Source organism: Solanum tuberosum, unplaced genomic scaffold, assembly GCF_000226075.1.
Source record: "Solanum tuberosum cultivar DM 1-3 516 R44 unplaced genomic scaffold, SolTub_3.0 scf00214, whole genome shotgun sequence".
NCBI lineage: Eukaryota > Viridiplantae > Streptophyta > Magnoliopsida > Solanales > Solanaceae > Solanum > Solanum tuberosum.
In genome coordinates, this window is record NW_006239139.1 from 704,685 (window position 1) to 721,115 (window position 16,431).

The following is a 16,431-nucleotide window of genomic DNA, read 5'->3' on the forward strand; positions in this document are numbered from 1 at the left end:
CATAGACACTCATATACATGAAACCAATAAGAAAAATGTTCTCACCTTGGACATTTTTTCTTTCATAAGTAAATTATAAATAAATTTTGATGAAACATATATAAAATCTTTAAAATTGTTTATGAATATAATATATTATGTATGTATAATAATAAAATTTATGTATATAACTTGTTGGTTCGGTTCGGTTATTTCTTCGATTTTTTTCAAACAAAACCATAACCAAACCAAATACTATCGGTTCTTAACAATCTAAAACCAAACCAAACCAAAACCCAAATTAAATCGGTTTGGTTTGGTTTTTCGGCTTGGATCGGTTTTTATCCAAACCATGAACACCCCTAAACAGAATCAATAGAGCGACTTGCAAAAGCTGAGCATAATTAAGACCATATGTTAAACATGTCTAAGATCACACAAACGTTGTGATATGTTTAAGGCCACAAGTTCACAATATATGTTTTTTTTCTTGAAATTCGTATCCAGTCAAACAGGTTCACACAAATTGAAACATGGAGTAGCTCTCAATGAAGACGTTGCAAGATACAAAGAGAATTAGAAATGCTCCTCAAGACATGGTGATCAACATAGTCAATAGACTGACCTGCAAAAGCTGAGCATAATTCCTCAAGACCAAAGGGTTGAAAGGATATTCTTCAAGCAAACTCTTATAATGTGCTTCAACATCTCCAATTTCATCAAAATTTAACGGTACAATGTCAGCACCACTACCCGCCCTCATCAGCCCACCCATAGTCAGAGACTTTATGTCACCGCTATGATTCATGCCACTAACATCAATTCCATATCCAGCAGCAAGGTACATTGGACAAACTGGTTCATTTCTTTCTTCAGATTCTTTATCTTCTTTCTCATCGCAATCTTCATTATCATCGTCTTCCTTAATAAGACCCATGATACATTTCCCAAAACTAAAATCATCACCAACTAAATCTTCTATCTCATTTCCTATAGTAACAGCCCTCACCAATTTTCCATCATTAATCATCTCCTCAAAATCTTCATCATTATAAACAGAAAATGATAGTTCTGTTTGCAATATTATGTTAGTCTCTTGGTTGTGACAAGATCTTGGTAGTACCTTTGATCTATAAACTTCATCAAGATCACATTTTGACACCAACCCTTTCTTATAAACTTCATCAAGATCACATTTTGACACCAACCCTTTCTTATAAACTTCATCAAGATCACATTTTGACACCAACCCTTTCTTATAAACTTCATCAAGATCACATTTTGACACCAACCCTTTCTTATAAACTTCATCAAGATCACATTTTGACACCAACCCTTTCTTATAAACTTCATCAAGATCACATTTTGACACCAACCCTTTCTTATAAACTTCATCAAGATCACATTTTGACACCAACCCTTTCTTATAAACTTCATCAAGATCACATTTTGACACCAACCCTTTCTTATAAACTTCATCAAGATCACATTTTGACACCAGCCCTTTCCTATAAACTTCATCAAGATCACATTTTGAGACCAACCAAACTTCATCAAGATCACATTTTGACACCAGCCCTTTTCTATAAACTTCATCAAGATCAGATTCTGACACCAACCAAACTTCATCAAGATCACATTTTGACACTAACCCTTTTCTATAAACATCATCAAGATCACATTTTGACACAAACGCTTTTAAGTTCCCTTCAGATTGAACTCTCCGGGGAGTTTTTCGACCAAGATTATTGTTGGATTTTCTGGGGCTTAATTGATGATCAGATGAAGAGTTGCATGAGAAAGAACACAAATGGCTTGCAGAGTGAAATGAGACTTTGCCAACATTTTTGTGATCTGCAGAGGTATTATCAAAGTCACTTTTTTTACTTTCTACCAAAATGGTTTGTGAAACAGGAGTTGATGAGCTTCTCAGCAGCATATTTGTAACTTTGGCTGTTTGCTTGAGATTAATTCAGAAATCTTGACTTGCTATATACTTCTATGGAGATCCTAAAGTGTTCAAAACAAAAGATAATGAGTGTTTTTAAATGATATTTGTCTATGGACTATAGTTTATCGTCTTAAACGTCTCACTTAATTAACAATCCAAGTTCGAGAAATAAGAAGAAATTCAAAAGTAAAATACAATAAATGCTTCATGTTATTCTAAAACGTCAATATTTTGACTAATACTAGTAGTTACTAGAGGTCGATGGACATGTCCTGACGAACCTATCCATGTTGACACCCTTCGCTAGAAAATTACACGATGTAAATATATAAAAACAAGCTCATTGAGGAATATAAGAGATCATACCTTAACTAACAACTCTATCTTCATATATTTTTTGTTGTAAAATAATTTTGTGAGTACTTTTTTTTCTTGGTAAAGAATACTGTGAGTACTAACATCATATGAAAATACAAAGATGAATCAATTACTCCTATATGTTTAGAAAAAACCATGATTAATTATGGAAACATAAAAAAAATAAAAAAAATAGTAACCCTCTCATATATATAAAGATTTTAGAATGCAATGTTTTATCATGGAAAGAAAAGAATGGAAATGCATAGATTGAGGCATACCTTCAAATTGTATTTGAACAATAAACAATAACGATTACTTAGGATCATCTTGCAAAGTTATAACGTTATGTATTGTAGAATTATTGTCAATGGCATGTTATGTGTGTAACTGCGAAAAAATAGTGTAAGCTTTGTTAGGCTGAAATAAGGTAAAAAATAAAAATAAATCAAGTGCTGTCATTTCGAAAACTAAAGTCGAACGACCATTTGAGGATTTGTGATTCTACATATTTTCCATTGTGTACCTATATATAGATATGAGAAAATCGAATTTATTTATCTCTTAATAGTTTAATAATTTTCTTGACCATGTTCATTTCTCATTTCTCAATACACGTAATAATAGGGTATATTAATGTATTATTAAATTATGTACTATTAATTATTTCATTTTTTAACTTATATAAAGTAATATATGTTATTTATGTGAGATTGTTATCAAACATCGTTCTTGACGTGTTCACTTTTTATACAAAGCAACTAATTAAAAAGTACAAAATATAAATACTAGTTCTTTTGTTTTGCAGCTCTAGGAGTTCACGTTATCGCTTTTTTCGATCTTCCAAGCTCGAAGCTCGCCTACTTTGAGAGATGAGAGATAACTATTTGATGCATGACAATTAATGGAGAAAAGTATTATATGCTTTATGTTTCTTATGTGGCTATACTATAGCTAATAAGCTATGTATGATGATATGTGATGCATGCTATCTTTCCTATCGAGACACAAAAACTCTCATCATGTCCCAGTTCACATTCCATGAATTGAAAGGGGAAGCCTACTCATCTATCAACTTCTCGTAGATTGGTGCAGTTTTACGAAGCTTATAGCCAAGAGAAAGCATTTCTAGTATACACGAATAACTCGCTTGCAATCAAATGACCCTTTCATAACAAATCAAACAAAAATATTGTACTACGGCCCATTCGAAAAATTATTTGTACGTAGAATTGTTATAATATTTCGGAAAAAAAACAACCATAATTTTCACTCCAACTCACTTACAAAAATTCAAAAATAACTTCAATTTGTATTTATGTCCGAGCACAACTCTAATTTCCAAATATTTTTTTCAACTTGACAACAAACATTATTTTTTTTATAAATTAAAAAATTACAATTCTTATATCCAAACATCCACTAAGTATTTTAATAAAAATTCCACGTATATATCTAAATTCTTGCCTAAAAATAAGGTCCATAGTGAATGACTTTTTGACCTAACAACATTTAAACAATAATTTTATAAAAAATCCTCCAAATGCATATATACTACGATCTTAAATGTTTTTTTTTCCCCAAAAATCACCTCCTTCTCTAACCCCCAATTTCATTCGGGGTCTCCAGCACATTGACCCCGAACTTTTCCATCGTCGTCCATTCTCTGGACGACGAACAAAACTTCCTCATTCCACCACCACGATCATAACAACGATCACGTTCATCACGATAATAACATTGTGAAAAATGCCACCGATTTCCAAGAACATGGGAACGTCCTTGAAACCGTTCCAACTCTTGGAAATAAACATCATTTCCGCGCAGGACTTGGAACCCATGTCCAAGAAAATGAAGACCTACGCAGCCGCATGGGTCCATCCTACGCGGAAACTTGCCACGGGTGTTGACGTTGAAGGTGGCCATAACCCCACGTGGAATGACAAGTTTGTTTTTCGTGTGGACGATGAATTCCTCCGCCATGACAATTCCGCCGTCCACATTGAGATTTATTCCGTCCATTGGTTCCGTGACACTCTCGTTGGAACGGTTCGTGTCCTTGTCGGAAACCTAATCCCTCCGATTCGAACTCATCTACGTACTCACCATCATGGAATGCGTTTTATTGCACTTCAGGTTTGTTCATATAAAGCTTTTTCATTAAAAGGAAGAAATAATTTTGGATTTCAAAAATAAAAAATAAAAGTTAGGCTTCCGATTTATTTTTGGCTTTAGAAGGTTGGTAAGAGTTATGCAGTTATAATGTTTATAAATAAATGAAATTGAGGATATGGTGATTAATTAATGAGTCTATATATAGTTTTTGGCCAATAATTAATTTTACCTTATGTTAATTGACATTATTATTTATTATTTATATAAATGTTACATATGTATGTAGGTTCGTCGTCCATCAGGGCGTCCTCAAGGTATATTGAATATTGGTGTATCTTTACTCGATAGCTCAATGAGAAGTATGCCATTGTATAGACAAATGAGCACGTCAGCAGTTGCATATCGCGATTTGATGGAAGATCGAAACTCACACCCTCCACATAGCAACGAGATCAAACAGAACAACAACAATGTTGATGTTTCAAAACCTATATTACGTAGAATAAAGAGCGAACGTAGCGAGCGTATGGCGTTGGATGACATTTCCATAGGTAATAATAGTTCAATAGTTGCAATTCCTTCAAAAACAAAGGGTAAAGATCATGAAAAAGAGAGTTCAATACTTAGTATTTCATTTGAACCTCCAATTCATATGATGAAAAAAAAGGGAAAAGCAAGTTCTGTTATAAATGGAGCTGAGCTAATAAATGAGAAATCAAAATTAGAAAATAAAAAAATTAAGGCAAGTTCTGTTTTAAGTGATTCAATTGTAAGCAAAGGGTCATATATTTATGAAAAGCCCAAGTCCAAAATCAAACTTATTGAATTGGAAATTGGGCCCAAAGATGAGCCCATAAATGGAAAAGGGCCTGGCTCTGACCCACCAACAACTAAAGCAATTGATGAACAGTCTGTTACAAAGCCCATTATGAAGATTTATGGAAATGAGTTTGGAGGCCCAAAAGGCCCATTGACTGAATCAGAAATTGGGCCTTCAGCATCTGTAGTGGCTGCTGCTTTAGCTGAAAGGGGATATCCATTGGATGACAAGAGGAGTTCAGTGTTGGAGGGTTGGAGCATCGACGAGAGCACTGAGGGACTCAAGTCGAAGCTCGAGAGGTGGAGGAACGAGATCCCTCCGATACAAAACCGAGGGACAGGATCGAGTAGCTACCATTCGACCGGACGTCACACTAGAAGGCATTCTAGTGGAGGGAGTAGCTTGTTTTCTTGCTTTGGTAATATTTGTGGCTATGAATGCCAATGTATGTGTGGGAAGCCCAAAAGGAAAAGTGTTAATAACAAAAAGTATAGAAGCCCATCAACTGCTAGCAGATCATGGTTTTGAAAACCCAAGACCATTAGATTTGTAAGGCCCAATTGCAAGAAGAAGAATATTGAGGAATTAGGGGGTCTTGTTGTTTAGGTCTCTCTTTTTATTATTATTTTTTATTTACAATATTGTAATTATTATTCTATTTTATTTTATTTTAGCTAAACTTCTCAAAATTATGTACATTACTGTCAATTTGTGATTGGTAATGTCTTCTCTTGGAAAAAAAATGTTCATTTTTATGTTTGTTATGATTTCTTTATTTCCATCATTTGTGGGACCCAATATTTTCTTGTCTTTTCCTCTTCACTGACCACCAAGTCACACCCTCGAGTGGCACTCATCTCCTTTCCTGTTGTGTACTGTGATCACAAGTGGTCAACTAGCAAAGTAGTGAAATTCACAAATAGCTACTTTTCAGCGCCTGTAATTGAAAAATAGTCTTTCAAGCACGAACGGTGAAATTCTAGAATATCATCATAGAGTTTCACCGGTGGAATCTGAAACTTCTCTTGCTATGACTACTTCAAGGAAGAAAGACAAAAAAGGAGTAATTATTTCCAGAAACAAATTTCTAATTTCAATGCTTTTAAACATAAAGACTCGACGAGAGGGTGTTGCTCGGATGGTTAGCACCCCTCACTTCCAACCCGAAGGTTGTGAGTTCGAGTCACCAAGGGAGAGCAAAAGGGGTGGGAGCTCCTAGGGAAGGGTAAAAAAAAAAAAAGACTCTAAGCATACAAACAATGAAGACAGAAATTAGGAGTTCTCATTTTATTGCAGAAGAGCATTCATTGCCCTTTTCAGGAATAAATAAGCATTAAAAGCTTAAGATTCACTCATCTGTTAGTGTACAACATAATCCAAACTCCTAAAACGAGGAACTTCACTGCAAAAACTCTCGGGGATCAGTGACATAACCGGTCAATGCTGATGCTGCAGCTGTATACGGGGATGCAAGATAAATTTGGCCTTCCTTGTGTCCCATTCGACCAGGGAAGTTCCTATTCGTGGTTGATACACAGACCTGCAAGACAATCATTCATAGAGTCAGGTAACGACCTACATTGCCATGACAAGTTTGACTCCTTCCAACAATTTTAAGGCTGCCTGAACTCGGAAAATAGAAAGGTAATTTATGCAAAATTCAGATAGTGTTGGTATGTTGCTTATTCCGTGATTGTCCCCTATTCCCTTTACGGTTATGTTTATTTCAAGGTTGAATTCTCTCAAAAACACACCTAGACTATGATATTTTCGTGAGTTTCATACATCAACTATCCATTGTTCCATTTACCTTGTCTAAACTATCACTCTTTTTGTATTAAAACACACCTCAATGCTGAGTTGGTCTACACATGCCGGTTGTCGAGTGGGAACAATATTTGGCCAAGCCAGTATTGAGGTGTGTTCTAATACAAGGGAGTGATAGTTTAGGTAGGTAAAAGAAACAATGGATGATGATATCTGCGGTAATCTCTTTTATGAGTCCCAAACCAGAAATGTAAAAGTGACAGTGATAATATTTGCCCACTATATTTAGATTAAAGAAAACCTCAAAGCTAAATAATTGTCTTGGACAGAAAGGTTAGATTCACGTTGAATATCTGTTTTATGGCACTCCAAAACCAGAATGACCAAAATGAAATGATGATATCTGCTCACTATATCGGGTTTGAAAAAAGCTCTCAAGTAAAAAAATAAATCATCATGGACAGAAAGGTTTTTGCATCTGGAGAACCTAGGTTCTAGATCCCGCCAAAGGAGAACGAACATGGCAAGCAAATTTCTATAAGAAATGTGTGGATGTTAAGGCTTAAGCATTCAGTAAGAAACCGAGAATGGAAAAGGAAACAAAAACCAAAAAGAATAAACATGGAAAACGCTACAAAAATTTACTAATCCGATAACAACCTCCCAACACATGACTACAACACGCAAAGAATAATCAACCAACAATGCACCAAACAGATCTAAGGGACAGCATTGTACACTTCCGGTTACGGATGCTATATGTAAGTCCTTCCCTAAAGCCAGGTCAATAATCTGGAAGGAGGGTAAAGCAATAAATAGTTTGAATTCATGCCATGTTAAACGATGTCACTACTATAAACTAGCAATGCTTTCCAGCTTGTGAGGTGTCCAATGTGTGGTGAACCAAATAAATATTCAACTACGTGGTATAAGATTGAACTAAGTTATTCCTGCTCAAGGAAAATTTCACTATGAAATATCCTATTTGTTACAAACAACCCAATGATGTATAGTCAAAGCCAAATGCCCCTAGCATATTAATGGCAACTTAACAACTCATTTAAAACAACCAACAACTTACCTGAGCTTCATTCATGCGTGCATAAGTGTCTTTAGGGCCACCCAAACAAGCACCACAACTAGGACTTGCAGGTGTATCGCAACCTGCCTCCTCAAAAATCTGGGAACATGTTTTCCCACCTGATCCTGGAACTGGGAGGCTATATACATCCATCCATACCTGAAACAGTTTCAAATATTTACATCATATGGTACTTCTGCAATGATATCGCAGCTAAGATACCAACATAATCCTAGGATAAAAAATAAGATTACGAACCTTTTGGGTAGCAGGAACAAGGAAAGTGGGAACCTTTACCTTCTTTCCCTGCATAAGACATGGTTATTCGTTTAAACCTGAAATATCTAACATATCCTGATTAATTGGAAGTAGATCATAGCACTTGTACCTTCCACTTATTAAGTTATCAAAAGGGAAATAAAACATGGAACACTTAGAATCAATGTGAAGAACATAAGGGAAGATATTGCATGGAAAACATGAGATGAATAAAGACTTTAATCATGAAAAATGAGTAAGTATTTCCTCTCCCTGCAGGAGTGGGAGCAAAAATGAACAAGGAAAAATTGCCATAAAAAGCGAGAAATTAAGCATAATAGCATGAGATAATTGTGAAACATGGTGAAGCATCATTGCACACATCTATAGTAATCAGCCAATATAGGACAAGAACAAATCTACAGAAGAGAACATAGACTTGCAGAAAAGACAAGTGGCCTAATGTGGAAATCGACATTACATCATGCGCCTCAACTATTGAGTCAATGCAGACGACAAAGTGGATAAATGGTGAAGGTGTAAAATCAATCAATCAAACATCTAAGCCTCGATTCCAAACTAGATGCAATTGGTTATATTAATCCTCCATATTCGTTCCACTCTATTCAAGCCAATTTCATTCAACTACTAAAAAGTTGTCTTGCCCATTTATGCCTACATGGCCATAAAAGTCTCTAACCAAGACAACAGGACTCCTCACAAACAGAAAACCTAATTTAAATACAACATTTAAGTCTTAATCACGCCTAGTTGATATTGGCTACATTGACCTACTGTATTTTGTTCTTAGTTAAGTCAACATTGATTGAGAGAGATCATAGGTCATAGAGAAAACAGGTAAAACTGTGAGATATTACTAAACAATTGACTGATTACAACATGCATCAATATAATTTTCCAGTTTCTCCCGAATGGAAACAAAACATTATTCAAGACTGTTGGTCATAATTTATAGCATACTGCAGTCATCTAGAAGCAGTATAGGCCACTAATTGTGAATACTATTATAAGAAACATTTTTATTAATGGCTATAAATCCCACATAGTGAAGACCTTTCAACCGCCTTGATGTACTCATCAAATGAGCATAACAAGGATATGGCTACTACATACGGTTCCTTCAGGATTAAATTTTAGAAACTAAACATCCCCCTGTCAAAAAGAAATTGCATCCCACACTCATAGCAAAGTCCACATAACACCGATGTAGTCTAAATTGATATAAAGATCGTTAAAATGAGTAATTATTGGTTTATTGGAGTAAAATCTTACGGAAGCTAGAAAAACTTTTGCAGCAGCCATAAAGTCCTCTGTCTTTCCACCAGTACAAGATCCAATATATACTCTGTCGATTTTGACATCTTTGCATTCTCTTGCCAAAGCACGATTATCAGGAGAATGAGGCTGCAGGAGGTACAGAAGGTTTAGAACATTTGGAACAGGTAGTACTTAGAATGAGTAGAAATCCATCCCAGAGAAAATAAAACCAGAATATTAAACAATAAGAGAATAGCTTAAATATCTGCAAAGACAGTTGTACTAGCATTCTTGGTCGTTTGATAATATAAAATTTGAAGTTCAATTTTTTCCGCCGTATGAGTTACACCCACACAACTAAACAGTGTTAATACCATTGATGAATCCCCGAAGAAAGAAGGCTAAAACATAACCAACCTTAGCCACTAAGGGCTCCAACTTGGAAACATCGAATCTGTACTCCTTAAGATATCTGGGTATACAAAAAAACGACGTGTTAATGTTGAAGACATGGCAATTTGAACTCACAAATGATAACCTAATATACTCTTTTCGTGAGACGAGAAGAGAAGAAGGTTATATGGAAGATGACTACAAGTGCACAACCTTATGAAAGAGTTGCATCAAATAAATAAAACCCTATAATCTGGGTGGATATAGAAAAAGTCGATTTCATGAAAGGAGGCTATTGCTTTACTAAAAGACTTCTATATCCAAAAGATCTTGAAAAGAAACCAATCTCAGACCCTTCTGCTGTTAGCTCTATCCAAATACAAATGTTCCACGGCCACTAAAACACTTTGCTGGACAAAATTGCAATCCTTTAAGCAAACAATCTCCCAATGTTCATCAGTTAAGAATTCACTACAAGCAGGAAGCAGTGAAGCACAAAAAATTCATCTAAATGAACAAAATATTCCATTATTGAGTCACATAATGAGCCTCAGAACAATTGCACTCTAATAATATTTTCTAATAGCTAATAATTGCACTCTAATAATATTTTCTGATATTGACAATTATTTTTCAGTACAAGAAAATGATGGCAAGAAAGGCATTTAGTTTTGGCAAAATGTGTCACCGCATTCTCCAGGATATGTGGAAATTATTTCTACAAAGCTTATAGTAGAACAAATTTGTCTCATCAACTAATTTCCCACTTCTTTCAACCTTGTTCTTGGACTTGAACATATACTGATATCTTTAGAAAACTTTGGTCTATTCTATTTGATCTCATCTCATATACCTTTTAAAAACAAACACTTTTGGAAATTTAGTTTTTATCTGATACCTTGATGAATGATCAGTTATAACCACCTAATTTTGGCCACATATGGAGTGCTCAAAGTAACAATAAAGCAAATATGTACCAACAAAGGAATTAGCAATTCAATCTGAGACGAGACAACTGCACACTAGAATAATATGGAATCAATTGGTGACATTGCTACAATGGTCTCTAGCGTTCATTACCTGGCTCCTTCATCACTATAAACAGGTTCATAGGGCACAGAAGTCCTTCCCTGTGACAGCAGAAAATAAAAATTCATTAGCTGAATAGCGGTTCTTTATTCAGTCACCCTGAATATAAACTTATAAGGTCTTTTTGGCAGCATGTCTCAGATGAAATTAACCTCACAAGGGAGGTGGAAAAGTTTAAAGAGGTGAAATTGAGTCCCCAGCTTCCCCACTTACCTCAAGGTAGTCATATGTCGTTTTATCAGCTGGGATGACACCATTCTTTCCACCAGCTTCAACAACCATGTTGCATAATGTCATTCTTTCTTCCATCTATTAAAACAATAAGATCCACAATTACTTGAGGATCCAACCTCGTTAATCCCATCAACAATGTCAAAAAAAACTTACAGTCAAGCTTTCAACTGTCGTGCCAACAAACTCCATTGCTTTGTAAGTAGCACCAGCCACTGAAATTTCACCAATAATCTGCAATTTTTAAAAGTAAAGGACAAGAATTTGAACTTTGGATTCTTATCAATCCAACAACATTGTAGAGAAACAGAATAACAGACATAACAAATCATAACAACACACAAAAATGAAGAATAGAGCATCTAGCAAAACTTACTTGCAAAATTAAGTCCTTAGCAAGCAAGTAATCAGGCATTTCACCATCCATTACAAATCTCAAAGTTGGAGGCACCTGCATCATACAAATATTAAATTTCGTAGATGATATACATTTGCAGAAAGAGAAGTTATTTAACTACGAAAAATACAAAATGTCGAAGAGACACGTGTGACTGTCAATTCTTGTTCACTCTTCAATCTTCAAATAGAAAATGATGAAGTCTACATCATGTTTCTTTAATACAATTTTTGCTGCATATTGTTTTTCCTCCTTTTAAATGCATTGAAACGCATTTAAGAAGAATGCTATGGTTACTTGTTCTCATTCATCTTGTGAGATGCAAAGGAGAACAAGCTCAGTGACATGCCTTATGAGCTTATAATTTACTATTGTAAGTCTTTAGCTTAGCTCTGTCATCTATTATCTAAAAAAAGGTTAATTCTTTGGTAAGGGACACCAAAAAAAAAGAGTGAGTTACGCCTCTATGCAACAGTAGAAAATGTAGATAAAACTTCTCGGGATATATAATTAGGAATTTCATATTAGCAATAAAATCAAACAACATAACTGTGAATCCAGAACTGTATCCCATAAAGACAAGAATTGCATACCTTGAGCAGAATCTTGCCAGTACCCAACACAAAACCTGCATCAGTATTGCCAATTCCAGTGGCGAATTGCCCAAAAGCTCCAGCAGTACATGTGTGGGAGTCTGTACCCAGCAAAACCTGGCAACAAACATAAGGATTTCATAAAGTTAAAGCAAATGCATATACATATCAAAATGTCTTGACAGTGTGGATCTTGGCAAAGATTATTCATTCACCTCTCCAGGTCTGCAGTGACCTTCTTGTGCAAGAGCAACATGGCAGACACCCTTGTAATCAGGATTAGCCTGTATAGTTATCACACATATAGTTTTTTTCATTTGCTATGAGCAGACAAACAAAGTAAAAGCTTCAGCAGAGCACATAATAAGGTATTCTTAGAGGGATATAGCCATACGCGGAAGTTCCCCAAATCTTTAATGTCATAGAAGTACTTAATATTTTGTTCATTGCAGAAATCCCTCAAGATATCCACGTTACGGTTTGCTCGTTCGTCAGTTGTGAATATGTAATGGTCAGGTATAATGACAAGCTTTTCACGATCCCAGACCTATGTATTGAAATAAGGAAACATCCATTAGATATATAATCCGAATAAATGCATCTAATCAACAAAATAAGCGCGAGCTTGAGAAACATAGTCTTTAGTTCAGCATCTAATCAACAAAATAAGAGTGAGCGTGAGAAACAGTCTTTAGTTCATATTTCCACATTTAATAACACCATTACCGGACCACCAGAGAACTAAAGAAATTTCAATCAGCACATATAGCTACTACATAACCAGGTAACGAAGAAAAGTAACAAACAAATAGCTCCCGTTTGGTCATAGATTTCAGGAGTAGATTGTTTTTAAAAAAAATAATGATTCAACATTGTTTGTCCATGAAATTCAGCCAGTTTTTGAAGAATTTCATGTTCCAAAAACTAACCCAGACGAGTTTTTGGGTGAAATTTCACCTCCACTCACAAAACTTCAATTTTTTTCAAAGTGCAATGCATGTCCAAACACAACTTCAAGTTCCAAAAACTATTTTTCAACAAAACTTCAAAGACTCTTTTTCTTTTTGATAATAAAGACTCTTTTTCTTTTTCAAGTTTCAACTAAATCTATGACCAAAGACTAGCTAAGAATCAGTTTTCAAGTACTCGAAGCAAGATCAAATTTACACTGCCAAAATTGCAAGACAATTAATTTGCACTTAAAAAGAAAATGCATGTCCAAACACAACTTCAAGTTCCAAAAACTATCTTTCAACAAAACTTCAAAAAATCTTTTTTTCAAGTTTCAACTATATCTATGGCCAAACGCTAGCTAAGAATCAGTCTTCAAGTACTCCAAGCAAAATCAAAATTACTCAACCAAAAGAGCAAGACAATCAATTTGCACTAAAAAAGTTACTCTACTGGCAGCATATATACCTTAGCATTCTGTCCAAACTCTTTCTTGAAAATTCCAATAGAGCCAGGGCCACAAACATCATGAGTCATCAGAACATCAACATTCACCCAGACATTATCACCAGGGCTCACATCAGGCTTATCTGAAGCCTTAGCTAATATCTTCTCAGTCATAGTCATCCCAGTCTTTACCTAACAACAATCAAAAAAACCCATGATAAAAAAGTCAATTTTTTTTTTTTGCAATTAAGAGCACAAAATCCAATCAGAAATGCATACTGATCCAGTTGTGGCAGGTTTTCTTTCAGTCTGCTGTGGTGTCATCACAGAAACAATTTTCTTGGATATCCTTTTCCGAGCAGTTTGAACCGAAAATGAAGATTGTGAAGAGAAAGCAGATAGACCCACATCTTTCTGTACAAAACAGCAAAAGGGTCAGCACAAATCTCCTCAAAACACTGAAGAAAACTTGATTTTTGCAGTAAATAAGAGAAAATCCGCCAAAGAGTCAGCACAATTTTCTTCAAAACGGGAAAAAAAATCTTGACTTTTCAGCAAATATGAGAAAAACAGTAAAAGGGTCAGTGCAAATTCACTCATAACGGAAGAAATCTTGATTTTTGCAGCAAATATGAGAAAATCAGCAAAAGGGTCAGCGTAAATTCACTCAAAATGGGAAACGCTTGATTTTTGAAGCAATTGAGAGAAAATCAACAAAAGGGTCAGCACAAATCTCCTCAATAAGGGGAAAAATCTTGATTTTTGCAGCAAATAAGAGCATATCAGCAAAAGGGTCGGCGTAAATTCAGTCATAATGAGAAAAAAAAACTTGATTTTGCATCAAAGAGGCATCTTTATTCAATCATTTAAACACACACAAACCTTATTGATGAAAGCTGTAGAACTTGAAGCTATAGCTGAAGACGCCGCCATTGCTGACAGATTTGTTCTGCTAAATCTTAAGGGGTCGACGAGAAGAAGAAGAAGAAGTTATAGCCCAAATAAATGGCGGCTGATGAAGGTAAAAATGGTCGAGCTATGAATGATAAGGTCCCACAAGATTTGTTCACAAAAAATAGTGAATCGTGTGGAAGCAACATCCCAAGCACTCTGTATTTTTATATTTATAAAAAATTAAGGTTCAAATTTGTTTTTGTTAATTACTCTCGTCTCAATTTATATATATACAAATAATAGACTTTTCAAAGATTTTAAAATAAAATTTCAACATTTAAAACTATATAAGAAGTAATAAAATTGATGGAAAATACTTTTAAGAGGTTTGACAAGATTGTAAAAAAAAAAAAATTGTTTACCGTAACATCTTTCCGTAAATTAGTTTATACAAAATTGTTATTCATAATAGTGGAAGCTTTTCAACACATGAAATTTTTGTACAAGAAAAAACAATTACTTAATTTATGTTTGAACTATGTGTAATGATTTGATTACTGCATATCAGTAGTTCATAGTCAATTTATAAATTTGGATCTGTTAAATATGATGCAAGAAAACAACAGAATATGTATTATTGCTAGCACTCATACAAGCACATTAAAATGTTTGTAATGCATTTCAAAGCCTTTTAATTAATCAATCTTTTGAATAGAATTATAGAACATAACACACTTGTTGCTTTTCAATTATAACCTACCTAACTTTTTTTGAAAACCACATAATAAGAGGTCCAATTCATTGGCTACTACCTCTAATTAAAATTACTATAAAGTAATTGAAACTATTCGTAGCTAATTAGCGACAGACTTTGTTATTTGGTTACATAATTTATTCATTGTTAATTTCTATCTTTTTAATAGTAATATTTTTTTTTCTATTGTCTTTGTGTGACTTTAGATCACGAGTTCAAACCATTAAAGCAATCACTAATGCTTATATTAGGGAAGGTTGTCTACCTCGCATCCTTTTAGGTGTAACCCTTCCTTGAATCTCATGTGAGCAAGAAATATTTTATGCACCATGAAACTAGGAGATGCCACGTGTATAATAAAATTGTATATTATTCATAAGTTACATGTGTAGTATTTTCAGGAAGCTTTTAAACATCAAGTGGTCGTGCCGGAGTGGTTATCGGGCATGACTAGAAATCATGTGGGCTTTGCCCGCGCAGGTTCGAATCCTGCCGACCACGTTTCTTTTTACTACTTATTTCTTTTAATTGTGCTTCTCACGTTTTATAGGAGTGATATTGACATGAGATGAGTTTAAACGGAATATTGTGGTGAATGTGAATTCATATAGTGGATCTCAACTTGTTTTGAACTAAGACGTAAATATTGTTATCACACCAAGATATCTACCTCTCACATGCGGTGGAAGAATATTTTGGGAAATTTGTAGACAAAAGAAGAATAAACACTTCTATTTAGTGCAATAAGCTCTCTAGTCTGCATTGATTGATACATGATGCACTACTTTAGGGGAGTTTGGAGTTGAAATCGTGTCCAATTAGAATCCCTATACACTTAAATCAGATGTCTCGAGTTTAGAGACTACAAAAAAATACCAAACTTAAATCAGATGTCTCGAATTTAGAGACTGCAAAAAGAACATTTTTGGTTGAGAGCATTGTACCCCCATTAGTAGGCCTATCCTACGTGAATCCAAATTAGTCAGGCTGCACGACCATGTATCTCTATTGAAATCGAACCTACGAAAACAAAAAGAAAGGCAGGAAGAGTGACAATGACAAACCCCTCCCTTTCA

At 34.7% G+C, this 16,431-nt stretch overlaps 2 protein-coding genes and 1 non-coding gene across 3 annotated transcripts; 2 read left to right on the forward strand and 1 right to left on the reverse strand.

Annotated features, from left to right (window-relative positions):
* The first annotated feature begins 3,971 nt into the window (after window positions 1–3,971).
* On the forward strand, window positions 3,972–5,757 carry LOC102592369 (uncharacterized). The gene is made up of 2 exons (XM_006356055.2): window positions 3,972–4,423; window positions 4,689–5,757. The coding sequence occupies exons 1-2, from the start codon at window positions 4,037–4,039 to the stop codon at window positions 5,748–5,750; spliced, it is 1,449 nt and encodes a 482-aa protein (XP_006356117.1). The 5' UTR covers window positions 3,972–4,036; the 3' UTR covers window positions 5,751–5,757.
* A 725-nt stretch (window positions 5,758–6,482) lies between these two features.
* On the reverse strand, window positions 6,483–14,795 carry LOC102602969 (3-isopropylmalate dehydratase large subunit-like). Its single transcript, XM_006356009.2, has 15 exons — window positions 14,590–14,795; window positions 13,987–14,121; window positions 13,729–13,899; window positions 12,704–12,856; window positions 12,525–12,593; window positions 12,310–12,426; window positions 11,696–11,770; window positions 11,476–11,553; window positions 11,302–11,397; window positions 11,080–11,129; window positions 10,024–10,078; window positions 9,622–9,753; window positions 8,329–8,376; window positions 8,071–8,229; window positions 6,483–6,762 (listed from the first exon to the last, which is right to left on the reverse strand). The coding sequence occupies exons 1-15, from the start codon at window positions 14,638–14,640 to the stop codon at window positions 6,622–6,624; spliced, it is 1,530 nt and encodes a 509-aa protein (XP_006356071.1). The 5' UTR covers window positions 14,641–14,795; the 3' UTR covers window positions 6,483–6,621.
* A 979-nt stretch (window positions 14,796–15,774) lies between these two features.
* On the forward strand, window positions 15,775–15,856 carry TRNAS-AGA (transfer RNA serine (anticodon AGA)). Its single transcript has one exon. It is a non-coding gene; the product is annotated as a tRNA-Ser (tRNA).
* Window positions 15,857–16,431: the final 575 nt, after the last annotated feature.

Bases quoted from the DNA above. Each gene is read 5' to 3' on its own strand.
- LOC102592369 (XM_006356055.2), top strand. From the start codon at position 4,037: ATGCCACCGATTTCCAAGAACATGGGAACGTCCTTGAAACCGTTCCAA. The intron at 4,424-4,688 runs GTTTGTTCATAT...ATATGTATGTAG, and splicing joins TGCGTTTTATTGCACTTCAG to GTTCGTCGTCCATCAGGGCG.
- LOC102602969 (XM_006356009.2), bottom strand. From the start codon at position 14,640: ATGGCGGCGTCTTCAGCTATAGCTTCAAGTTCTACAGCTTTCATCAAT. The intron at 13,900-13,986 runs GTATGCATTTCT...GATTGTTGTTAG, and splicing joins AACCTGCCACAACTGGATCA to GTAAAGACTGGGATGACTAT. The intron at 8,230-8,328 runs GTTCGTAATCTT...AAACTGTTTCAG, and splicing joins TTGTTCCTGCTACCCAAAAG to GTATGGATGGATGTATATAG.